At 42.6% G+C, this 26,404-nt stretch overlaps 2 protein-coding genes and 1 long non-coding RNA gene across 9 annotated transcripts in view; 1 reads left to right on the top strand and 2 right to left on the bottom strand.

Moving 5' to 3' along the window:
• Window positions 1-26,404, top strand: part of LOC130355561 (cohesin subunit SA-2-like) — a 192,291-nt gene that overhangs the window by 32,114 nt on the left and 133,773 nt on the right. For 4 of the 5 annotated variants that reach the window (XR_008888580.1, XM_056555844.1, XM_056555843.1 and 1 more), the window contains exon 3: window positions 15,978-16,044. Coding sequence is in view for 4 of the 5 variants with exons in the window: in XM_056555844.1 (XP_056411819.1) it covers window positions 15,978-16,044 (67 nt within the window). In the remaining variant the exon portion in view is untranslated. Of the gene's footprint in view, window positions 1-15,977; window positions 16,045-16,239; window positions 16,308-26,404 lie in introns of all 5 variants that reach the window. The other variant, XM_056555846.1, reaches the window with a different exon arrangement.
• Window positions 440-26,404, bottom strand: LOC130355569 (uncharacterized). The gene is made up of 3 exons (XR_008888584.1): window positions 26,334-26,404; window positions 9,718-9,924; window positions 440-561 (listed from the first exon to the last, which is right to left on the bottom strand). It is a non-coding gene; the product is annotated as an uncharacterized LOC130355569 (long non-coding RNA).
• LOC130355563 (uncharacterized) lies at window positions 3,941-5,855 on the bottom strand. 3 transcript variants are annotated; one of them, XR_008888581.1, is made up of 4 exons: window positions 5,398-5,855; window positions 4,670-5,259; window positions 4,301-4,416; window positions 3,941-4,214 (listed from the first exon to the last, which is right to left on the bottom strand). XR_008888581.1 is itself a non-coding variant. In XM_056555849.1 (4 exons), the coding sequence occupies exons 1-4, from the start codon at window positions 5,597-5,599 to the stop codon at window positions 4,158-4,160; spliced, it is 1,077 nt and encodes a 358-aa protein (XP_056411824.1). In that variant the 5' UTR covers window positions 5,600-5,855; the 3' UTR covers window positions 3,941-4,157. The 3 variants fall into 3 exon arrangements, 2 of the variants coding, with proteins under 2 accessions (XP_056411824.1, XP_056411823.1); XM_056555849.1 differs by having other exon boundaries at window positions 4,301-4,846; window positions 4,988-5,259; XM_056555848.1 differs by having other exon boundaries at window positions 4,301-5,259.

Raw genomic sequence — 26,404 nt, 5'->3', positions numbered from 1 at the left:
TAAGCCTCTGCATTGGAAAACTATATGGAGAGAAGCAGGGTATGCCTGGAATCTCTATTTAGCCATATACTTATTTTTATCCCTGTTTAACTGCTGACAGGTATGCTTTTTGCTCTATTCTGGAGGTCCATGACTTCAGCAAAGCCATAATGTGTGTATATTTTTGTTAAAAAAAAACTATTTTTATTTATTTTTTCTTTCTTTGTACTGCATTTTAGCTGGCCACCACAGGTATCTGCCAGCTTACCACCAAGATTAGGATGTTAATGTGTACTGGGGTGGACATCACCAGGCACCATTCATTTCTGTGGCCTGAAGTAGTCATATGGGCATGTAGTCCCTGCAAAGTAGTCACTGAACCCTGTCTGTAATTCAAGATTTTCCTATCCTTAGTGACGGAAAATATAGATTTTATCAAAGACAGGACGCAAATATTATGCTTATCTTTCTTTTACTGACAAACAGCAGCCAAATAGTTGACATGTGTAAACGAGAAAAAACTTGAAAAAACATGGTGAATCAAACATGCTGGTATCACTGGAGAACCAATCAGCTGTGCCCCTATATGATATAAATCAATGCAAAAATAGGGGGGCTCACCAATTCATACAGTGGGTGCTACTACTCAGTAAGCAAAGAACTTTCTATACAAGGGTAAAGTTATACTGTAAAGAGTGCACACCACAGGATCAATATTCATATAATAAACATGTTTTATTTTATTAGATATCAAATACATATGGAAAAAGACAGAAAGAGCTAAAAACAATTAAAAGGCTCTAAATTGAGCCACCTCTACAACATGGGAGAGGGGCCATGAACCCCCTTCTCACCAAGTCCCGTCCCTCTATAATACAATGCAATGGCTCAAGCAGTGGTGCTAACTAATAAGATAATACACATACAACATCAAACTATGTCACCGAATAAATAATCCTGAATATAATGAAAAGGAAAATACGATGTACAAGAGAAGGTATATAAATGCATATCACCAGTGCACAGCAACCACAGAACAAAGGAGCCAAAAAGATAGAAAGCGGGACGGGACCCCTAAAGCCCCACGCGTTCCGTCACCGTTTGTGACTTCCTCAGGGGTGTTGTAGTCTACCTGCCCTCAGGGTCTTTTATATCGGCATAATACATTAAATAATACCTGTCAGGTGAGGCCATTGAGGGTGAACCACGCTGTGTGTAGTGGAGCCGGCGTGGACTTCCGCCTCCGCCACCCACTTCCGCTATGCGTTCGTCATGAGTACAGACCATGTGACCAGCAAGTGGTCACATGATCTCCTCTATTAGATGTATGCTGTCAAGCGCAGTAATGCCGTATCCAGGAATAAGGGCGTCTCACGTGACCAAGGTCACGTGAGGCGTCATGTGATCACATGTTGTTAAAGTTTTTTTATATACCTAAGCGCATGCGCACCCTTTATGTCAGGACACCAGGTAAATACACAGCAATGTATATTGACACAGTGGAACTCAATAATAGAATAGTATTGTGCAGGCCGTGATGGTAAGTAAATTAGACCGTAACATGATAGACATTATATATAAAAAAGTAAGTAGCAATATAAATGTGTATGATTGAAAATAAATAATATATATATATATATATATATATATATATGGATAGATTGTGAAAAGTAAAAAAATAATAAAAAAATAATAAAAAAATATATAAAAAAAATTTTTTTTTTATAAAAAATATATATATTATTAATGAGTGATAAAACACAATATATATGTATGTATGGGGGGCAAAGTATATTATATATATGTATTAAAAAATTATATATATGAAAGAAATAAGAAATGACTGGTATGTGTGTAATTTATTGAAGAGTGTAAAAATAATGAAGTGAGTAGGCAAATAACCAATGTGTGGTCATCCATTTGAGTAAGTGCAAAATCTCTAGGTAATTAATGCAAAGAGTAAATGAAAAATAAATAAATATAAAAATATATAAATATATAAATATAGAATACCCAAAATAATAATAAAAATTAAAAAGAATGTGCAAATGATGTCTATCTGATCCCAATCATAGAGAAATAGCAATTGTAAGAAGATCTTCGTCCAATATATAGTCCCACCATATATGCAGAATCAATAATATACGAGATATATATCTCTATTAAAATAAAATTAAGAGTCACCATTGCTGTATCATACCTGGTGTCCCGAGCGGGTAGAGGATGGCCCAATATCCCCTTAGTCAAAACAGCCTGTGTAACCCTCAAGGGCCTCCCGACCAGGTCCATGTTAAATAAACCAGTATTAAGATACTACATAAAGCATTAATGTTCAAAATTTAATGATCATCCAATTTAATGGTCATCCAGACTGGGCAAGTGGCATCCTCTTCTTAATTAAGTCAATGCAGTCCAGGGTCTCCAAAATGGAGTCCACATCCATAAATGTTCTCGTAGTATGTGTGGGAGGATGGCTACGAAAAAGTCCATCAATCCCAAAATTTCCCAAATTAGATCATCCTAGGGGGGACCAGTAGCAGTCAATAGGGTCCAAATCCAGGCTGGAAAAGTTGCCACAAGTATATCCAAATATTCTCATACGTTCTTCCTTTTATCATCTTCCTAGACTCCACATTGCACCCGTCATTAGGGACTCAACAATTCTTGGAACAACATGAGGTAAGTACAATAACTCAGGATCAACTAAATCTGGAAAAGTGATGCAAAAACCATTAGTATAGTACAACTAATCACTCCGTCTGAACAAGCCCACCCGGTATAAGTGAATGTGTGTGTGTGTGTGTGTGTGACCAACCAGCTGTGCGTGTGGTGCCTATGCCCCCTATGTGTGGTGAAGTGACTGTTATATAAGTGGTCATGTGCTGGCTGACCATGTAGTGTGATCAATGTGTGAAAGTGAATGAGATGTGAGTGTGTGAATTAGGTGTGGCCCAGGCATGACCCAGGGACTAATGTGCTCCCTGATCTCCATGAATGGTGCGGTGCCCCCCCCCCCCCCCCCCCACACAATAACCCCTCCCCAACACACAAAAAGCCACTAGCCCCCCTCCTCTAAAACAACCACCCCAAACCAACCCACTACACTGCAAACCCATACTTGCCTGTTGAGAATGAGTGACATGTAAACTTGATATCACTTTAAGTCATCCCTACTGGAAAGTGCCTGAATGATCGTCGACCTGAAACATAAAAGTGTACAATCTCTCCAAAGGATCTATGCATGAGTGTCCGTAAAGACGCACACCCATACCGCATAATTGGATGTGTGAACACACACATATAGCAGAATAGCCACAGTAATGACAGCTCCTCACTCACCCAAAAAGCCAGTAAACAGTAGGTCCTCGTTCATGCCCCAGGGAGACACTGTTCCCAATTCGAAAATCCATTTGGATTCTACTTGTAGTAATCTTTGGGTAATGGGTCCTCCTCTCATATTTGTCATAATTCTTTCCAAGCCGATAACCTGTAAGCCATATGGGCGTCCTCCATGATGTTCCAAAAAGTGGTTTGCCACGGTTGTCAGGGTTTTGAATCTGTCTTTATCTCGTCGAGCCAATGCTATGGTGGATAGATGCTTCTGTATTCTTTTTCTGAGCTGTTGTCCTGTTTGTCCCACATATAGTTTACCACAAGGGCAAATGATGGTATATATGACCTGTGATGTTTTACAATTGATGTAATTTTTTAGATGGTAGCTTTTTCCATTTCGTGGATTGGTAAATACTTGCTTAGGTGTCATAAATTGACAGGCAGTACAATCTCCACACGGATATGATCCATGATGTTTGAAACCCCGGCCCAGAGTTCTTGTGGGTCTCTGAAAGTGGCTCCTTGTTAATAAATCCCTCAAGTTTGGCGCTCTTCTTGAGACCAACATTGGTCTCTCAGGTATCACATTTCTAACCTGGTTATCTGATAGCAAAATGTTCCAGTTCTCACCTAATATCTTCCTGATGTCCTGCCACTGGTTGTTATATGTGGCCACGAATCTTATAGTGTTATCCTCCAGTCTTTTAGAAGTCCCCTCAAGGAGTGCTCTTCTCTCAATGCCATTAGCCCTTTGGTAGGCCTGGGATATAATACTTTTCGGGTATCCCCTCTTTTTGAATCTGTTAGTAAGGTCCAAAGCCTGTACTTTGAAATCTTGGGGTCGGCTACAGTTTCTTCTCACACGCAGAAATTGTCCGGTAGGGATCCCCCTCAAGGTGTGTCTAGGGTGAAAAGAGGAGTAATGCAGCAAACTATTGGTAGCTGTGCTCTTCCGGTATAAATTAGTCTCTAAATGCCCGTTGCTCACCTCTATTCGAAGATCCAGAAATTCCACTGCCCAAGGGGAGATAGTGTGCGTCAGTCTTACATTGACGTTGTTCTGATTAAGAAAAGAAATAAATTCCAAACATTCTTCCTGTGTACCTGTCCAAAGAAACAAAATATCATCTATGAACCTAAACCATTTGAGTACATGATGAAAATAGGGCGATGGGTACACGTGTGTCCCCTCCCACCAACCCATAAAAAGGTTGGCATAGGAGGGGGCACAACGTGCGCCCATCGCCGTGCCTGATATCTGTAAAAAAAATTTGTTGTCAAAGGTAAAGAAATTATGATGTAGAACAAAATCCAGAAGCGTAATCAAAAAAGAATCAAACTGTATGTCCCGGTTTACCTGTTGTTCCAAATAGTATGTAATTGCACAGATGCCATCTTGGTGTCCGATATTGGAGTACAGTGATTCTACGTCACATGTAACTAATAATGTTCCTTTCGGGATTTGTATGTCCTTAATCATTTGCATCAGGTGTAGAGAATCTCTCAAATATGATGGTAGTGCTGTTACCAGGGGCTGCAGAGAAAAATCAATGTAGGTAGTAGCTCTTTCACATAGGCTTCCTATCCCTGAAATAATTGGTCTTCCAGGTGGATTTTCCCTGTTTTTGTGTACCTTAGGGAGCATATAGAATGTTGCAATGCGTGGCTCTTTTACCTGCAGGTATTCAAGTTCCTTTTTGGAAATTACTCCGTATTCCAGGGCTGAGTCAAGAATGTGTGTGAACCTCCTTTGGAAGTAGTCCGTTGGGTCTGATGGTAATTGTTGATAATAGTTCCGGTCATTCAGCTGTCTCAATGCCTCACAGATATATTTGTCTAAGGGCCACAGGACAACGTTTCCGCCTTTATCAGCTTCCTTAATCAGGAAGTCCTTGTTATTCTTCAAATCATTTATCGCTTGCTGTTCCTCTCTGGTCAAGTTCCTCCCTGAAACACAATTATTGGGTAGTTTACATACTGCTTCCATGATCGTCTGGAAAAACACCTGGACAGTAGGGAACAGAGAGAAAGGGGGGGCTGTTCTAGAAGGTTTAATGCAGGGGCAGCGACTTCCGGATTGTGTACCTGTTTGGTTCTCCTCCAAAAGGTCCATGAGGTCACGCAATATCTCTCGATCATCTCGTTCCAGACTTGACGACATCATAGGCTTATCATGTAGCAGCTTCAATACTATTTTTCTGCAAAACAAATAGGTATCCTTAATGAAATCAAATTTGTCCAGTTTCCTCATTGGTGAGAAAGTTAGTCCTCTACTCAATACTGACATTTCTGAATCGGTGAGTCTGTGTGAAGAAAGATTCAGAATCTGTAATTGTTCTTGTTGGTCCTGGTCCCCCTGAACATCAAAGCCCCCATCCCCTTCCACTGCTGTCGCCACCCCCGTGGTGTTTATTGCATCTATCTGTATTTCTTGCGGTAGGTGGAGGTGGGTGCCCGATGTCTGGGTGCTCTTTTTTTGGGGTTTACGTTTCCCCCTTCGGGTCCTCCGTCTGTGTCGCTTGCCTCTGTTGATAAAAAATCACTACTACTCGCCTCCCTATTCAAATCTCCCTGTTCTACAATGTTACTGTTCGCTGCATTACTCCTTTTCCAATATCTGCGATTGCCTCTATGTTGCCATCTATAGACATCCTGTCGATCATAGTCTCCACGATCTCTGCTGAACTTACTTCTCTTCCCCTCCATAATTTCTTTCTCAAATTTGTCCATCATACTCCTGAGCTTCTCCTGAAATGGTAATACCAATTTCTCTTTATCCCAGGTCAAAAGTTGCATCTCCAATTCAATTAGTTTCTCCTTTATGTTTTTCAACAACTCTCTATCATGTTTAATAAGCATCTCAATGATAATTACGGAGCATCTAGCCAATCCTGACTCCCATATGGTTTTGAATTCGGGGGTTACTTCCCACGCTGGGAAAATCTGCACCCTGAGCCCCCTAGGGTAAATCCCTAGTCGAACATACTCTTCTAGACTCTTAATATTCCACCATAGACGTGTGATATGTTTCTGTGTCTCAATAATATCTCGACTTAATTGGGCAAAATCCTTGTCCATAGCTTTATCTGGATCCACACTGAAGACTGAGCCAACTTGGCTACTCCATAATGCCTCCCTGGCCTCCATGTTAACAAATCTGAGTTGTGTAGAAAAAAACAAACACACACCACAACAACACGATGAAGGACTATTGCCACTATGCCTCAAACCAATTTTAGTAATAATAAACCAAAAACAATAAACTGGAGCTCCTTCCCTAGAAAAAGGTGGATAAAAGATCCACCAAAACTCTTAGAAATCAATGCAAAAATAGGGGGGCTCACCAATTCATACAGTGGGTGCTACTACTCAGTAAGCAAAGAACTTTCTATACAAGGGTAAAGTTATACTGTAAAGAGTGCACACCACAGGATCAATATTCATATAATAAACATGTTTTATTTTATTAGATATCAAATACATATGGAAAAAGACAGAAAGAGCTAAAAACAATTAAAAGGCTCTAAATTGAGCCACCTCTACAACATGGGAGAGGGGCCATGAACCCCCTTCTCACCAAGTCCCGTCCCTCTATAATACAATGCAATGGCTCAAGCAGTGGTGCTAACTAATAAGATAATACACATACAACATCAAACTATGTCACCGAATAAATAATCCTGAATATAATGAAAAGGAAAATACGATGTACAAGAGAAGGTATATAAATGCATATCACCAGTGCACAGCAACCACAGAACAAAGGAGCCAAAAAGATAGAAAGCGGGACGGGACCCCTAAAGCCCCACGCGTTCCGTCACCGTTTGTGACTTCCTCAGGGGTGTTGTAGTCTACCTGCCCTCAGGGTCTTTTATATCGGCATAATACATTAAATAATACCTGTCAGGTGAGGCCATTGAGGGTGAACCACGCTGTGTGTAGTGGAGCCGGCGTGGACTTCCGCCTCCGCCACCCACTTCCGCTATGCGTTCGTCATGAGTACAGTCCATGTGACCAGCAAGTGGTCACATGATCTCCTCTATTAGATGTATGCTGTCAAGCGCAGTAATGCCGTATCCAGGAATAAGGGCGTCTCACGTGACCAAGGTCACGTGAGGCGTCATGTGATCACATGTTGTTAAAGTTTTTTTATATACCTAAGCGCATGCGCACCCTTTATGTCAGGACACCAGGTAAATACACAGCAATGTATATTGACACAGTGGAACTCAATAATAGAATAGTATTGTGCAGGCCGTGATGGTAAGTAAATTAGACCGTAACATGATAGACATTATATATAAAAAAGTAAGTAGCAATATAAATGTGTATGATTGAAAATAAATAATATATATATATATATATATATATGGATAGATTGTGAAAAGTAAAAAAATAATAAAAAAATAATAAAAAAATATATAAAAAATTTTTTTTTTATAAAAAATATATATATTATTAATGAGTGATAAAACACAATATATATGTATGTATGGGGGGCAAAGTATATTATATATATGTATTAAAAAATTATATATATGAAAGAAATAAGAAATGACTGGTATGTGTGTAATTTATTGAAGAGTGTAAAAATAATGAAGTGAGTAGGCAAATAACCAATGTGTGGTCATCCATTTGAGTAAGTGCAAAATCTCTAGGTAATTAATGCAAAGAGTAAATGAAAAATAAATAAATATAAAAATATATAAATATATAAATATAGAATACCCAAAATAATAATAAAAATTAAAAAGAATGTGCAAATGATGTCTATCTGATCCCAATCATAGAGAAATAGCAATTGTAAGAAGATCTTCGTCCAATATATAGTCCCACCATATATGCAGAATCAATAATATACGAGATATATATCTCTATTAAAATAAAATTAAGAGTCACCATTGCTGTATCATACCTGGTGTCCCGAGCGGGTAGAGGATGGCCCAATATCCCCTTAGTCAAAACAGCCTGTGTAACCCTCAAGGGCCTCCCGACCAGGTCCATGTTAAATAAACCAGTATTAAGATACTACATAAAGCATTAATGTTCAAAATTTAATGATCATCCAATTTAATGGTCATCCAGACTGGGCAAGTGGCATCCTCTTCTTAATTAAGTCAATGCAGTCCAGGGTCTCCAAAATGGAGTCCACATCCATAAATGTTCTCGTAGTATGTGTGGGAGGATGGCTACGAAAAAGTCCATCAATCCCAAAATTTCCCAAATTAGATCATCCTAGGGGGGACCAGTAGCAGTCAATAGGGTCCAAATCCAGGCTGGAAAAGTTGCCACAAGTATATCCAAATATTCTCATACGTTCTTCCTTTTATCATCTTCCTAGACTCCACATTGCACCCGTCATTAGGGACTCAACAATTCTTGGAACAACATGAGGTAAGTACAATAACTCAGGATCAACTAAATCTGTATATATATATATATTATTTATTTTCAATCATACACATTTATATTGCTACTTACTTTTTTATATATAATGTCTATCATGTTACGGTCTAATTTACTTACCATCACGGCCTGCACAATACTATTCTATTATTGAGTTCCACTGTGTCAATATACATTGCTGTGTATTTACCTGGTGTCCTGACATAAAGGGTGCGCATGCGCTTAGGTATATAAAAAAACTTTAACAACATGTGATCACATGACGCCTCACGTGACCTTGGTCACGTGAGACGCCCTTATTCCTGGATACGGCATTACTGCGCTTGACAGCATACATCTAATAGAGGAGATCATGTGACCACTTGCTGGTCACATGGTCTGTACTCATGACGAACGCATAGCGGAAGTGGGTGGCGGAGGCGGAAGTCCACGCCGGCTCCACTACACACAGCGTGGTTCACCCTCAATGGCCTCACCTGACAGGTATTATTTAATGTATTATGCCGATATAAAAGACCCTGAGGGCAGGTAGACTACAACACCCCTGAGGAAGTCACAAACGGTGACGGAACGCGTGGGGCTTTAGGGGTCCCGTCCCGCTTTCTATCTTTTTGGCTCCTTTGTTCTGTGGTTGCTGTGCACTGGTGATATGCATTTATATACCTTCTCTTGTACATCGTATTTTCCTTTTCATTATATTCAGGATTATTTATTCGGTGACATAGTTTGATGTTGTATGTGTATTATCTTATTAGTTAGCACCACTGCTTGAGCCATTGCATTGTATTATAGAGGGACGGGACTTGGTGAGAAGGGGGTTCATGGCCCCTCTCCCATGTTGTAGAGGTGGCTCAATTTAGAGCCTTTTAATTGTTTTTAGCTCTTTCTGTCTTTTTCCATATGTATTTGATATCTAATAAAATAAAACATGTTTATTATATGAATATTGATCCTGTGGTGTGCACTCTTTACAGTATAACTTTACCCTTGTATAGAAACCTATATGATATAAGTCCCTGATTCCTGAGTAGCTTCCTCTTTCTTGTGGCGAAGCAATATATTATAAACAACTAGAACATGTCCTTGAACCCGGATTCTGACTTCGTAGGGACAGAAGATCAGAAGAAATTCTAGAGTCATCTGGTAGATGTTGGTTTTGACCCGTCGTTTGAAGCATCTGTGCCTTTGAGGAAGAACTTCAGTATGCTGTGAAGGATAAACATATATTGACAATTGTACAGTGGGTTGGGTACAGGGTGGGATAATATTCGCGTCCTGTCTTTAATAAAATCTATATTTTCCGTCACTAAGGATAGGAAAATCTTGAATTTTATAACAACACAGGACGCTCATATTATGCTATTTTAAAGCTTATACATTTAAAGATATATAACTTATTCAAACAGTTAGTATGGTAGAAATGTGTGAATCTGGTCTAAAATAAAAGGATTTAAATGTCGATTCTGAAGACCAATTGGCTGCCTTCAATATGTCAGCCAATGAGCCACCTAGTTGTATCATTTTTGTAGAGACTGCACCTCTAGTGGAATGAGCTCCGAATTGTGATGTGTCAATCCCTGCTATGTTCATAGTTAGTTTTACCCATCTGGCTAAAGTGGCTGAGGATTCCGGTAAGTGAGGTTTGCAGAAGGAAATCAATAGTTGAGATGGGGGAGAAGGTCTGATAGGTTCTGTACGGTTTTCATATGTGCGTAGACATCTTACCACGCATAACTTTTCTTGGTGAGGGAAGCAAGGATAGAAAACTGAGTGAATGTTAGTCTTAGTTCTTCTATGTATAGAAAATTGTACTCCTTGGGGAAGATAATGTCTTTGAGATATATCTAGAGCTTTCACGTCTGAAACTCTTTTTTACAGAAATGAGACATAATAAAACTGTAAGTTTATATGATAAGTGTTTAAGAGATAATGATTCATTATCTTCCCAAGATAAAAACATATTTAGTAGGATAGATACGTCCCAGGTAGAATGATATTTAGGACGAGGGAGTCTACGGAAACGAATACCTTTAAGTAATTTACATATGAGGGGATGTCTTCCTACCGGAACGGAATCTATGAGATTATGATTAGCAGATATAGCTGATCTGTATAAATTGATTGTACGATATGCCTTCCCTGAATCGAAGGATGAAGAAAGAAAATTCAGAATGGCAGAGAGAGGTGCTTGAACGGGATCCAAATCCCGTTGTGTGCACCAATGAATCCAAAGTTTCCAGGCTGATCTATAAGCCGACTTGGTGCCTGGAGCCCAAGCGTCGGAAAGGATGTCTTTAGATAGTTGTGAAAGGTTTTCACTAAATTCCGTTGACCTGATATTAACCAGACAATCCGAGAAAGCTGGTCTGCAAGAATTAGTGGGTGAGAGTTCCCTAAGCTGTCTTGGAGAAGAGACGGATAGGATGGTATTACATGGGGAAAGTCTATGACCATCTGAAGAATTTGTGGGAACCACGGTTGGGTTGGCCACCACGGGGTGATCAAGACTAATGTCGATTGTTGGATTGAGGTCTGAAGTAAAACTCTGGGTATCATCTTGAATGGGGGAAACGCATAAAGAGTCCCCCGAGGCCAGAGTTGGAGAAATGCATCGATGGCTATCGCCTCCGGATCCGGGCGCCAACTGTAAAACTGGGGAGTTTGGCGGTTTAAGCGTGATGCGAACATGACCAATACTATTGGACCCCAGAAAGCATTGATTTGTTGAAATATTATTGGATCTAGTTTCCAATCGCTGTAGTCTTTTAGATGTCTGGAGTTACAATCTGCAATTTGATTGGATATTCCTGGGATGTATTCCGCTGTTAGTATTATATGTCTGTTCAAACAGAAATGCCATAATTCTTTGGCAATATTGGCAAGAGGTTTGGACTTCGTCCCTCCCAGACGGTTTATGTATTGGACAGCTGAAATGTTGTCCATGCGTAAAAGAATACATCCATGATGAAAATCTTTGGCAAAACTCTTGAGTGCAAAGAATCCTGCCAGCAGCTCCAAACAATTGATGTGTAAGGAGGATTCGGAAGGGGACCATTTCCCTCCCGTAGAGAGGGAATTGTATCTTGCACCCCATTCTAAAAGACTTGCGTCTGATTCCAATACTAGATCTGGATTGGAGTTGAATATAGTCTTTCCGGTTCCAGATTTGAATGTGTTGAAGCCACCAGAGGAGCTCCTCTTTTGCATCCAGGGAGAGGGTAATCTCGTCTGAATATCCTAACCCTTCCTTCAGATGTTGTATTTTTAATCTCTGAAGGGCCCTGTAGTGTAAAGGAGCTGGAAATATCGCTTGTATTGAAGCGGACAAGAGACCCACTATTCTGGCGATAGTCCGGAGAGAAATCCGATCTCTGTTGAGAACATGTCGAATTTCTTTTCGGATTGTACTGAGTCTCCTGGAAGGAAGACTGAGAAGGGCTGTTTTGGTATTTATAAGGAATCCCAAGAACTCCAACTCTTGAGATGGATGTATTATGGATTTTTTGAAATTGATAAGGAACCCCAGACGAGTCAATAATGATATTGTCCAATTCATGTGGAGATTCGCTAGTTCTGGGGATTTTGCCATAATGAGGATATCGTCCAAGTATATTATTAAACAAACTCCTCGACTGCGAAGGAGAGCTGTGACTGGTTTGAGCAACTTGGTGAAACACCAAGGTGCTGAAGAAAGGCTGAACGGAAGGCATGTGAATTGCCATTTTCGACCCTCCCACATGAATTGGAGATATGGTTGTGAAGCTTGATGGATCGGGACTGTCAAGTAAGCATCCTTGAGATCTATTTTCACCAGCCAGTCGTTCTGGAGTAATAGATCTCTTAAAAGGTGAATACCCTCCATCTTGAAATGACGGTAAATTAAGAAGTTGTTCAATAGTTTTAGATTGATCACAGGTCTGTAACCCCCGTCTTTCTTTTTTACTATAAAAATGGTGCTGATGAATCCCTGAGTTGATAGAGGGACCTCTGTTATGGCGTTTTTTGATATAAGATCTTGAATCTCTGAGTGGATTAGGCTCTGGTCTGTTAGTGAGAAATGGATAGGATGTGGAAGTATTATCTGAATAGGAAGGGTTACAAACTCTATTTGGAAGCCCAATACAGTGTTCAAGATCCAAGAATCTGAGGTGATCATGTTCCAATTTTGGAAAAAATGCATTATCCTTCCTCCTAGTGGAAGGTGGGAAAAAGGTGGGGAGCTTACCTGTAGGGTTTCTGGTACGTGGAAATCCTCGATGTCTTCGAGCCCTCCATTGGCGGCCTCGGTAAGGGAAGAAGGGGGTGGAAGGGATTGCTGGTGGAGAGAAATTGGGTCTATCTGATTGTGTAGGGGCTCTATATTATTGTTTGTTATTGTTGAATCCTCAGCTGGGAAAGCGCCCCTTTCCTTTCCCAGCCTTGACAAAAACCTTGGGAGTAAAGACTTTTTTAAGGGATGCCTGAGCCTTGTCAAGTGAGGTAAACAGATTGACATATTTATTAATTTCTTTAAGGAAGGCCTCTCCAAATAGTAACCCCTCTTTAGATATCTCATATTCGTTAGATGCTAGGTGGGATAATTGGGGGTCTAGACGCATCAAAATAGAGCGTTTGCGTTCTGTGCATATGGCAGAATTAGTATTGCCCAACAAACAAAATGCCCTTTGGAGCCAACCTTTGACTGTGTCTATATTAAGAGGAATTCCGGCAGTTGAGGATTCCTCTACTAGGTCCATAAGCCTACCCAGAGGGCCAATAGTGTCCAAGAGTTTATCTTGTATCAACTTAAAGGCACGATCCAAGCCTTTTTTGGGGTTTTTACCCGACTTTAACAGGTATTTTATTAATATGGGATCTAACTCAGGTGTACTGCCTAGTTGATCTGGTAAAGATGGTCTAGGGCATTCGGCCCTTAACTTATTACGGCTAGACCTATCTAGCGCTTTGCGGATCCACATGGACATGTACTGAGACACCAGGGAACCTGGGACCCATTCCCCAGAGCGGGGATGTTTAATGAGAGATGGGTCGAAAAATGGGGTTCCTGAACTGTCCAGTAAAATATTTTCCTCAGTTGTCTAAGCTTGGGTCTCTCCGTCACTATTATCAGAGACCGTCTCATAATTATCCTCCTCTTCACGATCGGAATCATCCGATTCCGCTGAAGAGGAATTATGATTTTCTACGTAGGAGTCAGGCTTTGTTCTCTTAGAGGTCTTAACCCGATTTATATCTATCTCCTCACGGTTAGAGGGTCTATTGTGGGGGTTAGCCACGTTAGTCTGATGGCTGCTCGAGGGTTGAGAGCCCAAATAAATGTCTTGACCTTTCTCTTTAAGGGAAGGTTTATCCCTTTTTTGAGAAAAACGGTCGGCAGATTGAATACATCTCTTGAGAGCCGATTTGCCTGATTTTTGTGGTTTAGTAAGTCCATGTGCCAGTTTTGAGACTGAGTCATCTGCAGACCAAAATTGATCTGAAGGGTGGAAGGTAATTTTTGTGGTGACTCACTCACTGTCTTTTGTCCCATAGCCAATGCCATGGAACTGGTAATAGATTCTTGCAAAATAGCTACTGCTGACTGAACAGCTGAGTGGACAGACTTTGATACAGACTTATCCACTGCAGTTTGTAATTGTTCATGAGTGACATAGTCATTATCCCTAATGAGGGACTCCTCAGTCCTATTGCTATCTCTGTGGGACTCTGAAATTCTCTAAGTAACAATATGAAATATTATGAGAATTGTTAAATAATAATTCTAAGTGTCCACAGTATAGTTAATGTAAATTATAGGAGGTATTCAGATAGAATATGTAAGTATTTTGGGGTAAAACAGTAGTTTGAGTGACAGGAGCGGCCGGAGTAACTTCCCTGACGAGATGCGCTGCGTCTGTGAGGAGAAAAACCCTGCGCTACTCCGTTCAACTGAGGACCAGTTGAAAACGAGGCTGATGACGTCAGCCGCAGCACGGAGTAGAAGGAAGTTATGGCGCCGTTACACTGCACATTAGAGATTCCTGGTGAGGACAAAGAACATATAGAGGGGGGAGGAAAGAGCCGGAAAGTAGAAGAAAAGAGAATCGGAAGGTAAATAGGATGTAAGTGGGCAGTAAGGGGAGCGAGTTTATCAGGAGATGCGATGTATATGTCGCTATATACGCGTGGAGCGTGTGATATCTACATAGTATGAATGTAATATCTAAATAACATGAATTACATCGTAAATATCCACATAGAATAGTACAAGAAAAAAGCAATAACATATATAGTTCTTATCTGGTCTGCTGAGCAGCAAGAAAGAGGAAGCTACTCAGGAATCAGGGACTTATATCATATAGGGGCACAGCTGATTGGTTCTCCAGTGATACCAGCATGTTTGATTCACCATGTTTTTTCAAGTTTTTTCTCGTTTACACATGTTAACTATTTGGCTGCTGTTTGTCAGTAAAAGAAAGATAAGCATAATATGAGCGTCCTGTGTTGTTATAAAATCATGCTTACTCAGGCGTGATTAACAGCCTGGACACTGGCCAAAATCACCACTCTGCTCCCTGATATCTTGTGCATGCCCAGAAGCAGCCTCATGCCAAGGGATATTGCTGATTTTGGGCCTGAGCAAGATTTTAGGGAGCTGGCAGACAGGCAGGAGGGCATATGGACATGGTGATGAACCTTAGTTTACTCTATATATCAATTCTTGCCACTAGTAATATAGGGTGAAACCTGGTGACAGGATCCCTTTAAAGGGAATCTGACAGCAGGATCACCCAATCTAACTTGAAAACTGAGGTTAATAGTGCAGATGATCTGTCTACTATTCACTAGATAAGAGAGAGCAAGGAGATGATTTATGGGTGAGAATATACTAAGGCCTGCATTTCACATGCTGGTCTTCAGTAAAAAACTGCTGCTGTTGGATTCGGCAGATTGATTTAAAGGTGCACGTCTCTTAATGAATCTGCCACTTCACAAGCTGCACGTAGTAGTCTGCTCTAGTTTTCAGCTAACACAGATTTCTGCTATAATTATGTCGCACTCAGTTATCTCATGCACTCCCATAGATAGTTAATAGAGTGTATGTAGACCCCAACGCTCCTTGCAGCATGGAGAGTTGGGGCCCTGTTCAGGAGATCACAGGGGTCCCAGAGATGGACCTTCATGATCAGACACAAGTATAACAAGTGTTATTTGTGAAATTATTTATATTAGATTTCACAGTTTAATAAATAATACATTCATATTTTTCCTTACGACAGAGAGAATGCCAACAGCAATTCCCTTCCCAGCAGAAGCAATGGAAGCTTGGACCATTCGATGACCCCAGTAGGTTCTTATCATATTAAGCATATGTGTAATCCTGTAACGGCTATATAGAAGGAAAATTTACTTAAGATAAGTAACTGTATGCAGTAAACTATAAATTTCATCAATCATTTTTAATCCTTTGAAGATGCAAAAATTTTTGTTTTCTCTTGATTGGGGGACACCTTACTGATGGGTATATGCTTTTGCCACTAGGAGGCGCTGACACTAGGAAAATTTTTTGGCTCCTCCCTTGCAGGATGTACCCGCCCACTGGAAGTGAGGTAACCAGTTTTAGCTAATGTCAGTAGCAGGCAAGACACAGGTCTGGGAGCTCCCCAGATCTGGTCTATTTTATTATTTTCTAGTTAAGTATGTCTAGTTAGGTTCTTTTTCCTTAGTTATTTTTCTAGGTTAAGCGACAGGAGCATGGCGCTACCTGATCGCCCACATGTGACAAAGGGACACGGTGCATAAGATATGGGTCGTCAACCCATTATCGCCAACGGCCAGCGCCTGGCGGTAATACCCTGGGTCCGGGTGCCCCACTTGCCCCTGCCCGCCTCGCTATGGCAGCCTGGCGTGATGCAGCGTGGCCTAATGCTGGCTGAAGACTTCAGGGTGAGTATGAGAAGATGGAGCTGTGGGTGAGTATGTACTACAACCCCCCTTCCTCCTTTCCCTCTACCTTGCTCATCCAGGGTCCCCTTTCTCTGATGTGCCCAGCTCCTCAGACGCCATTACACTTGGCTGTGCTGGGCCAGACCCCTTATTGCCTCCGCTGCCATTCTGGAGGGGACAGTCCGGTTGGCCTGCCCTCCCCCTCTTCGGGCCCCACATGTCCACATGTATTGCGGTCAGGCAGATTGCCCTGGCCGCATTCCCTTCTCATTCGGCCGGAGACTCATTGTGCGTGGGCATGGATTGCACCTGATATCATTATGCCATACTGTAGTCTCCCCTGTCACTCAGGCACTCCGGTACCCCACAGCTGGTGCAAGGTGTCCACCGGACCTGTTGTCTACTATGTAGAAAACGGAAGATGTCCAGCACCAGGAAGGCAGGTAAAAACTTGTTTATTGAGGTACAAAAGTAACAAACAGCATATCAAGGAGCGTAGAGCCTACGCGTTTCAGGCTGAAGAGCCCTTAGTCATGGCATAAAAACTTTACAGCACTGTGTTCTTTTATAGTAAAATACATTAGAATCACATGATCTGAGCAGCAAAGTAGTGGATCATCTTGCAGTTACATGCAGGTCAACAAGGAATTTAAATCATATTCAAATACCAAAACCTTTGTTTTGAGGGATTATATAAATTGTAATACAAAAAATGTAGTTTATCTAGCGTCCTGTACAACATGCCAATGCCAGTATGTTGGTTGTACCATGAACTCCCTGAAAACCAGGATACGCAGGCACATATCCGATGCAAAAAATACATTGTCTTTTAACAGTAATATTTCTGCGTTGTCCAGGCATTTTAGGGATGTTCATGGTGGCAACATGAATACATTACAGATCATGGGCATAGAAAAGGTTAGGAAACCGAGACGAGGTGGGGACTCAAGAAGAATGGTTCTCAACAGAGAATCATTCTGGATATTCATGCTAGGCACGAGAGAACCACAAGGGTTAAATTTGAGACAAGACCTTATACTAACGTTCTAATAACAGAAATAATTGGTAAATACGGTCCTTCTATTTAACCAGATCTCAATATTGCTCATGACAATATTAATACCAGCATAATTGAATCTTGTAGTTATCCTTTATACCTGTGTATTGTTCTCCATCTCTATAGATGTATCATTATCTTATTGGTTTGTGATTTACTCCATGCCGCATTTTTTAGATGATCCACTACTTTGCTGCTCAGATCATGTGATTCTAATGTATTTTACTATAAAAGAACACAGTGCTGTAAAGTTTTTATGCCATGACTAAGGGCTCTTCAGCCTGAAACGCGTAGGCTCTACGCTCCTTGATATGCTGTTTGTTACTTTTGTACCTCAATAAACAAGTTTTTACCTGCCTTCCTGGTGCTGGACATCTTCCGTTTTCTACTATTGCACGTGGAAGGGAACGCCACCCTGCCGGTCTGCAGCACGGAAGCCGGGTACGGGGATAGAGCAGTACCTGTTACATTGTTGTCTATGAACTGGCGCTACCTGCTCTCCCCGATAAGAGGACAACGCTGACTGTAACCATGGAACAGCATATGACGGAACCGGTGGATGCGGTGGAGGACCTGGAACCAAATGCCATGGTTGCCCCTATAACAGATAGGGCAGAAAAAATCAGGTCAGTCTTTTCTTCCAACCTGGGGAATCTGACTCCCACTGCTCCACAAGATCTTATTCTTTTAATGCGGCAATTGGAGAATCTACAAATAAAGGAACTCAAGACATGGTGGGATTTCCAAACACTGAGTACCTATCATGAGAAACTTATGATACCAAGGGGACTGAGGTTAAAAAAACGACCTACCAAAGTCTTTTCACAACAATTCCAAAATAAGTGGGATACAGCTCTATCCGAGTGCTCTCAAAAATTGATTTCCTACATTATGGAGGAAGAAGCGCTGGAGCTAAAAGCTATCGAAAATGAAATGCAAGATGTGAAAAGTAAACTCAAACCATTTGAAAATAATGACAACTATAAGGTACTAGAAACAAAAGTTACACAAAAAACCACAGAATTGGAAAATAAAATCATGGACATTAAAAAAGGAAAATTTAACCGAGACACCCTTGACTATCAGAAGGATGAAATATACACATGGGCTATGCACAAAGCATCGGACTATGAACAGAATGTACCTAAATCCATTTTGAGAAATGGGAACAAAAAGAGGAGTTACCGAAAGAAAAACCGCAAAGTGAAACGCAGAGTGAGTTTTTCTGATGTGGATAGCGCCCAGGAAATATCTTCATCAAATGAAAGTCTGTCCACTTCGTCTCGGAAATTCATTCCAACCACACCTAGTGCTAATTGTGAGCAATTGGGGTTTCGTCATGCAAACGCACACGGAGAGGAGGAAGGAAGCGTGGATGCAAGCGGCTATGCCCTCCGGTCCAAAACTCCGCACAAAAAGTGAGTGAAACTGTATTGAATCTCTCTGCATCTATTATCACCTCTGCACAATCATCTGCCCTCAGCAAGGGACTGAATTATGTTCCAACGTGTGACTTTAACCTGTTCGCTACTATTCTGGATGTAAACAGGTGGGCACGGAAACTGACTTTGCACAAACATTTTTCTCTTATACCAAAATCTACAAGACATGAACCGGACACGGTCACTTACAGTGATGACACACATATGCATGAAGGTGTAGTTACCAATGATGTTGATACGTATGTTGATTTTGCTGATCAGAGAAATATACTTACATTAAGAGCATTGAATATTGAATCGTCTAGTTTTTGTGATGAGGGACAAGGAATTATGACCTGTAATAGGGATTTTTATCCTGTAGCGTCACGTCCTCCTGCTCTGGACAGATTTCAGGAATTAGTGGAAAAGGATTTAGTGGAACTACATGAAGTGGTTAAAAGTAAAAATAATACACATGGTTCCAATCTGACCAGAGCAGAGAGAACAGCCATACAGGAACTAAAGAACAACAAAAATGTGATCATCCGTAATTCGGATAAGGGGGGATGTATAGTGGTCTTAGATGTGGGTTTGTATGAGAAATTAAATATGAACATGTTATCAGACCAATCCACATATAGGCAGCTTAAAAGTGACCCTACAAGTAGCTGTCAGGCTGCACTAAATAGAATATTGGAGGAAGGTATCCAAATGGGTATCTTAGATAACAAAATGAAAGAATACTTGATGGTCAGGAATCCTGTCACCCCGGTCTTCCACTCTCTCCCCAAGGTCCACAAAGGGGTTTTTCCACCTCCCCTACGCCCTATTGTGGCTGGTATTGGATCCCTTGGGGAGAGACTGGGAGACTGGGTTGACAGCTATTTGCAACCCCTCACTAAGGTCACACCCAGCTATATCAGAGATACTAAACATGTCTTACAAGTAATGGAGGGTATCAGGTGGAATCCCGCATGTGCATGGGCCACGTGTGATGTGGTCTCCCTTTATCCATCCATTCCCTGGCCAGAGGGTATCAGAGCTTTGGCCAAACATATGGACACATACAGTCGATACTCCCCTGGTTTGAAGGAATTTATTTTAATGGCCACGGAATTTTTGCTGAAAAATAATTACTTTATGTTTGATGGCCGCTTTTTTCTTCAAACCAGGGGAGCATCAATGGGGGCGAAATACTCCCCATCCTTTGCCAATATCTTTATGAGTCAGTGGGAAGAGGAGGTGATTTTCTCAAACAGTAATCCATACCAAAAACAGATAAAATGGATGGGGAGATATATTGATGATCTCATTCTTGTGTGGGAAGGCTCGGAATTGGAGTTTAAAGAGTTTGTACAATACATTAATGACAACAAACTGAACCTTTCCTTCACCTACAATTTTTCACGGGAAAGCATACCCTTTTTGGATGTATGTTTCTCTGTGGATAATAATAGGATTGTGGCGGCCCCCTATAGGAAGGAGAATACAGGGAATTCTATACTACAAGCCACATCATGCCATCCCCAACATGTTCTCCGCAACATCCCCTATGGGGAATGGTGCAGATTAAGACGCAATTGTAGTAAACAAGAAACATTTATACATGAATCGAACCTACTCTTTAACAGATTACGGGAAAGAGGATATCACCCGGAGACACTTAATAAGGCAAGAAATAGAGCGGCCAATCTGGATAGACGGGATCTTATTGCACATGGTACCCAAGATAAGGATGCTATTAGGAGACAGGATAGGGCTCATCCCCCTTTCTTCATCACACAGTACAGCAAACAATTTCACAAAATCAGGAATATCATTGAAAAGAATTTACCTATATTGCATCAAGACACGGTTTTGTATAATCTTTTACAGGACAATTTCAAGATGGTGTCCAAAAGAGGTCCCTCTTTGGGATCTATCCTATCACCCAGTATGTTTAGCAGTACTGACAACAAACATACGGGTACAAATTGGTTGCTCCATGCAGGTAACTGGAAGTGTGGACACAATGTCTGCCTCACTTGCAGTTACATGCAGGTCAACAAGGAATTTAAATCATATTCAAATACCAAAACCTTTGTTTTGAGGGATTATATAAATTGTAATACAAAAAATGTAGTTTATCTAGCGTCCTGTACAACATGCCAATGCCAGTATGTTGGTTGTACCATGAACTCCCTGAAAACCAGGATACGCAGGCACATATCCGATGCAAAAAATACATTGTCTTTTAACAGTAATATTTCTGCGTTGTCCAGGCATTTTAGGGATGTTCATGGTGGCAACATGAATACATTACAGATCATGGGCATAGAAAAGGTTAGGAAACCGAGACGAGGTGGGGACTTAAGAAGAATGGTTCTCAACAGAGAATCATTCTGGATATTCATGCTAGGCACGAGAGAACCACAAGGGTTAAATTTGAGACAAGACCTTATACTAACGTTCTAATAACAGAAATAATTGGTAAATACGGTCCTTCTATTTAACCAGATCTCAATATTGCTCATGACAATATTAATACCAGCATAATTGAATCTTGTAGTTATCCTTTATACCTGTGTATTGTTCTCCATCTCTATAGATGTATCATTATCTTATTGGTTTGTGATTTACTCCATGCCGCATTTTTTAGATGATCCACTACTTTGCTGCTCAGATCATGTGATTCTAATGTATTTTACTATAAAAGAACACAGTGCTGTAAAGTTTTTATGCCATGACTAAGGGCTCTTCAGCCTGAAACGCGTAGGCTCTACGCTCCTTGATATGCTGTTTGTTACTTTTGTACCTCAATAAACAAGTTTTTACCTGCCTTCCTGGTGCTGGACATCTTCCGTTTTCTACTATTGCACGTGGAAGGGAACGCCACCCTGCCGGTCTGCAGCACGGAAGCCGGGTACGGGGATAGAGCAGTACCTGTTACATTGTTGTTGTCTACTATGGACCCATACCAGTAGGCCAGACAGTGGTCTGCGTGGTTCCTCCGCCACCTGCCACTCATTACACGGCTGATGTATCTGCGGATGGAGTTCCGATACCCCACTGCTGTCCGAGGTATCCGAAGAAGTGATCGTTGCATACTATGGACCCATACCAGTAAGTCAGACAGTGGTCTGCTTTGTTTCCTCCTCCGCCTGTCACTCATCTCATGGCTGATGTATCTGCGGCTGGAGTTCTGGTACCCCACTGGTGCACGAGGCTTACGAATAAGTAACCCAGTGTGTCCTCTAGACTTTATGTGGGGTGAAGGGCGATACAATCCACGCCTACTCAGCCTCCCCCGATCTCCCAGGGTGGCGGGGATACTATCCATGGCACCTAGGCCTTCTCTCCCTCCCACAGGCAACAGAGGGGCACAGTGATCTCCTATCAGGCTCTGCCCTTTTGCCAGCGCCGGGAGGTGTACTTATTCAGCCAGACTGTTGTCTGCATGGTCGCCGCTGTCGTTGGTTTCCCATCTCTGGTCTGCCACGGGCATGGTCAGGTTTCCTGTACCTCATTGCTGGTGTAAGGAATCTGACTTAGGGTCCCTGCAGGTCCTCGGGACTGATACCAGTCAGACGGAATTTCGTCTGCTAGGTCGCCTGTACCTACAGGTCGCAAGTTAGTTCGACCACACTTCTGTACCTCACTTTCCATGGGAGGTTTTGAAGGTGTGACCATGAGTGTTCAGGAACTCTATACCAGTCAACCGGACAGTTTTCTGCATGGTTTACAACTATGTCTGGTTAACTACCATACACTTCCCACACCGTGGACTGAAGTTACGGTAACTCACTACCAAGGTGTAGTTCCAAGCGAGTCTCCCCATGTTGCCCTATTCAATGCACCTCATACTGGTTTGCAGGGTTACCTCCTTTACCAGGTCCCTCTCTACATGCTTGCCGCTCTCTCGACTGAAGGCTGGTAACCCACTTTCTGTGTGTGGTTCTGAATGCGGGACCCGGTGGGGCCATGGTCCCTATGCTAGATAGCCAGACCGTGTCCGCATGGTTTTCTGATCCGCCAGGTCACCTTCCCCATTATTGTCGCTCCCATGGCTGCAGTCCGGTGACTCATTTTCCACATGAAGTTCCAACAGTGTGTCTCGGTTCCACTACTCTCATGTTGTAACCATGTCTGTGTCCCTATGTGTGCAAGGCCACTCTGCAGGTGTAGAGCTCACCTTACCTTTCTTTCGGCGGGGTGTGCCTCGGGCCTTCCTGTGATCTTGTTTTCACAGGTTTACGGTGGTTGAGCACCTCTGTTCTGGCATGGGGCCTGATGGGGCGACTCAGTTGGTTCAGCCCCTCCCCTATTCCTCCAAGTATCTGTCCTTGGTTCCTGTGCAGGGTGGTTCAGTCGCTGGCTCTGTTGCCTTAGACAACAACCAGGATTGCTTCATTGCTGCCCATCTGGCCCAGGGTTTCACTACATTGAGGTGTTCCTCTCAACGCTTTTGTTGCTGTGTGTGTGCTTCTTACTTGTATTCGAAGTTACGTTTTTGTACCTTTTTCGCCAGCACCAGTGTCCACTAATACTGGTCTCTCTGGGGACACAACTTGGCCTCTTCATACCTCAATATGTTGTTGCAGGGTTCTTGGGGGGCTACGTCCACCCAGTATCTTTGTCCCCTTGGCTTTGAGTGGCATTCCCCCACTCCTATAGTGCCTGGTGCACTTTGACAATCCCCCTTCCACAGGGGGTACGGAGATCATGGAGCTTGGCTGGTCAGTGCCTGGGTTTCATCGGGACCACCCCTTGTTTTCCCCTCCTCTGTATAGGTGGGGTACCTGGCTGGGCCCTTGTTTTTTTCTAAGAGCTCTCAGCAAGGCTGCACACTTTTGCAGCCTGGCTTTCTTTCTGTTTTTTTTTTTGTTATCTACCGCTGTTCATGCAGTCTTGCATTCTCCTCTGTTGGAGGAGTTTATGCACTCCTGTATGCCAGTCTGGCACCATCTGGGTCCTGCCATTGCTCTCCTCCCTCAGTGCTTTCTCTCTGGATGGGATGTTGCTTCGGTCCGCTCTGACCACTGGGGTTCATGTATGATTAGTCTCCTTGTCTTGGACACTATCATATGTTGTGGAGTGCCTTCTAGTATGTTGTGGAGTGCCTTCTCTTCTAGGTAGGCCCTTCTGGTTCTTTGGGCCTTAGTGATGGTTGAGGTCTCGGGCGATCCCATTGTGGGGCGGTCTTTCTGTACCACTTCTTCTTGTCTCGACATAGAAGTATGTCGGCTGGAGTGTTTGGCAGACTTTGGGTTTACTTCCCCTACAGGTGTAAGTCTTCCAGGCTATTCGGGAACCTCCAATTCCCATGTCGGTTGCCCCGAGGTTCCAGTTTGCCCCTTTTCAGGCTGTTCTGCTCCCCTTTTGGCCGTTATTCCCCCAGTCTCCTCCTTCGGGGTCCATGTTTTCCCGAGGTGGAGGGCGTTTCGGTCATCCAGATCACGCTACTCGAGCTTCTTTCGCATCCCAGGTGTTTATGGCGGGCCCCTGGGACAGGGGTTATGAGGCACCAGGCCTCTCTAGAGCCGGTCTCCATCTTTCCTTCTTTTTTCCAGTGGTTTTCTGGCCTCGGCCTCTTGTGTTTGCCTACTACTCGGCGTGCGCTGCCCTCCCTGTTGTTTTTTCTGCCATGTTCTCTTGAATCGGTTGAATCTGGATGGGGCTCTCTTGTGCTCTTTTTCATTTTTGTTTCTCAGCTGACTAGCCCTCTGTCTGGTTCTCTGTTCCTTGGAGTTGATTTCCTACCTCCTCCCGGGATGGTTCTGGCCTATCTGGCTTCCCAATCCCCTTTTCTTGTTTCCCTATATGGACCGTAGGTTTAGAGTATCTACATAGGACGGTCTCTTCCTTTTGGAATTTCCATGGACCGGGGTTCTTCTGGGAGCTCAGTTTCTGGGCCTCGGTTGTCCCTGGCCCGGGATCTCATCCACAGCCTTACGGTCGAGCGGGTTCGGTCTCTGGACTGTTTCCCTTTTTGTTTTGTTGGTGGTTTTTCCCACCCTAGGGGACTGCATTGGTACGTCCCATCAGTAAGGTGTCCCCCAATGAAGAGGAAACAAGATTTTTTTATTTTTTTTTTGTACTCGCTGTAAAATCTCTTTCTCATAGCCTTCATCGGGGGACACCGCACCAACCCATTTCTTAATTTTTTGTCCGGATTATCTTTTCCGTTTTTTAGTTTTTTTTTTTTATCCGGGATTCTTTCTAGGGTCCTTCGGACATGTTCTTTGTTGGCTTCTCCTACTGCTTTGTGACAAAACTGGTTACCTCACTTCCAGTGGGCGGGTATATCCTGCCAGGGAGGAGCCAACCTTTTTTCCTAGTGTCAGCGCCTCCTAGTGGCAAGAGCATATACCCATCAGTAAGGTGTCCCCCAATGAAGGCTACAAGAAAGATAGATATTTTACAGTGAGTACAAAAAATCTCCCTTTTGTAGGTTATTGTTTTCCTCCTCATTTTTTAAGAACCATACCACTTTTATTTTTCTTCAACAGAGTGTTAATTTTACAGGACCTATTGTACATTTTTAGCACCGTTCACTTTATCATAAAACAAAAACATATATATACATATAAAAATGCAATTCTGCAATATTTGGGAATGAGGTGGAGGTGTAATTTTTAAAGCTGACATGTTAACTATTTGTTGTAGGTTTTTAGGGTCTGTATAATTACAGCAATATGCTATTTAGTTTTTGTTATGTTTAACCCCTTAAGGACCAGGCACGTATGAGTACGTCCCTGCACCCTGGGTCTTAAGGACCAGGCACGTACTCATATGTCCGTGGGAATTTCGGTCCCTTCCGCGCGCCGGGCGGGGACCGGACCAGGGTGACTGCTGATATCGATCAGCAGTCACCCCGCGCAAATGCCCAGGGGGGTCATCAGACCCCCCCATGTCGGCGATCTGCGCAAATCGCAAGTGAATTCACACTTGCGATTTTTAAGATTCCGGGTCATTACGGGTCTATGGTGACCCGGTAACCCGGAATATAAGGGGGATCGCGGGTGTCTAAGACACCCACAATCCCCCTGAAGAGATAGGAGTGAGGTGGCAGGGGTGCCACCCCTCCTATCCCTGCTATTGGTGGTCTAGACGCGACCACCAATAGCAGATCGGGGGGGGGACGTTAACTTTCATTTTCCCCGTCCTGCGTACCCACAATAGGCGGCGCAGAACGGGGAAACGACAGAGGACTGGCGCCGGAGTCCACTTACCGATCTGTGGAGGCTGCTGGCGACAGTCGGCGTTGGAGATCGGTGGGTGGCGATGTTGTGCAGCAGGCTCC

This window comes from Hyla sarda, chromosome 2 (assembly GCF_029499605.1).
Source record: "Hyla sarda isolate aHylSar1 chromosome 2, aHylSar1.hap1, whole genome shotgun sequence".
Classification (NCBI taxonomy): domain Eukaryota; kingdom Metazoa; phylum Chordata; class Amphibia; order Anura; family Hylidae; genus Hyla; species Hyla sarda.
Note: the sequence above shows the minus strand (reverse complement) of the source record. Positions and strands in the feature narration are given on the sequence as shown.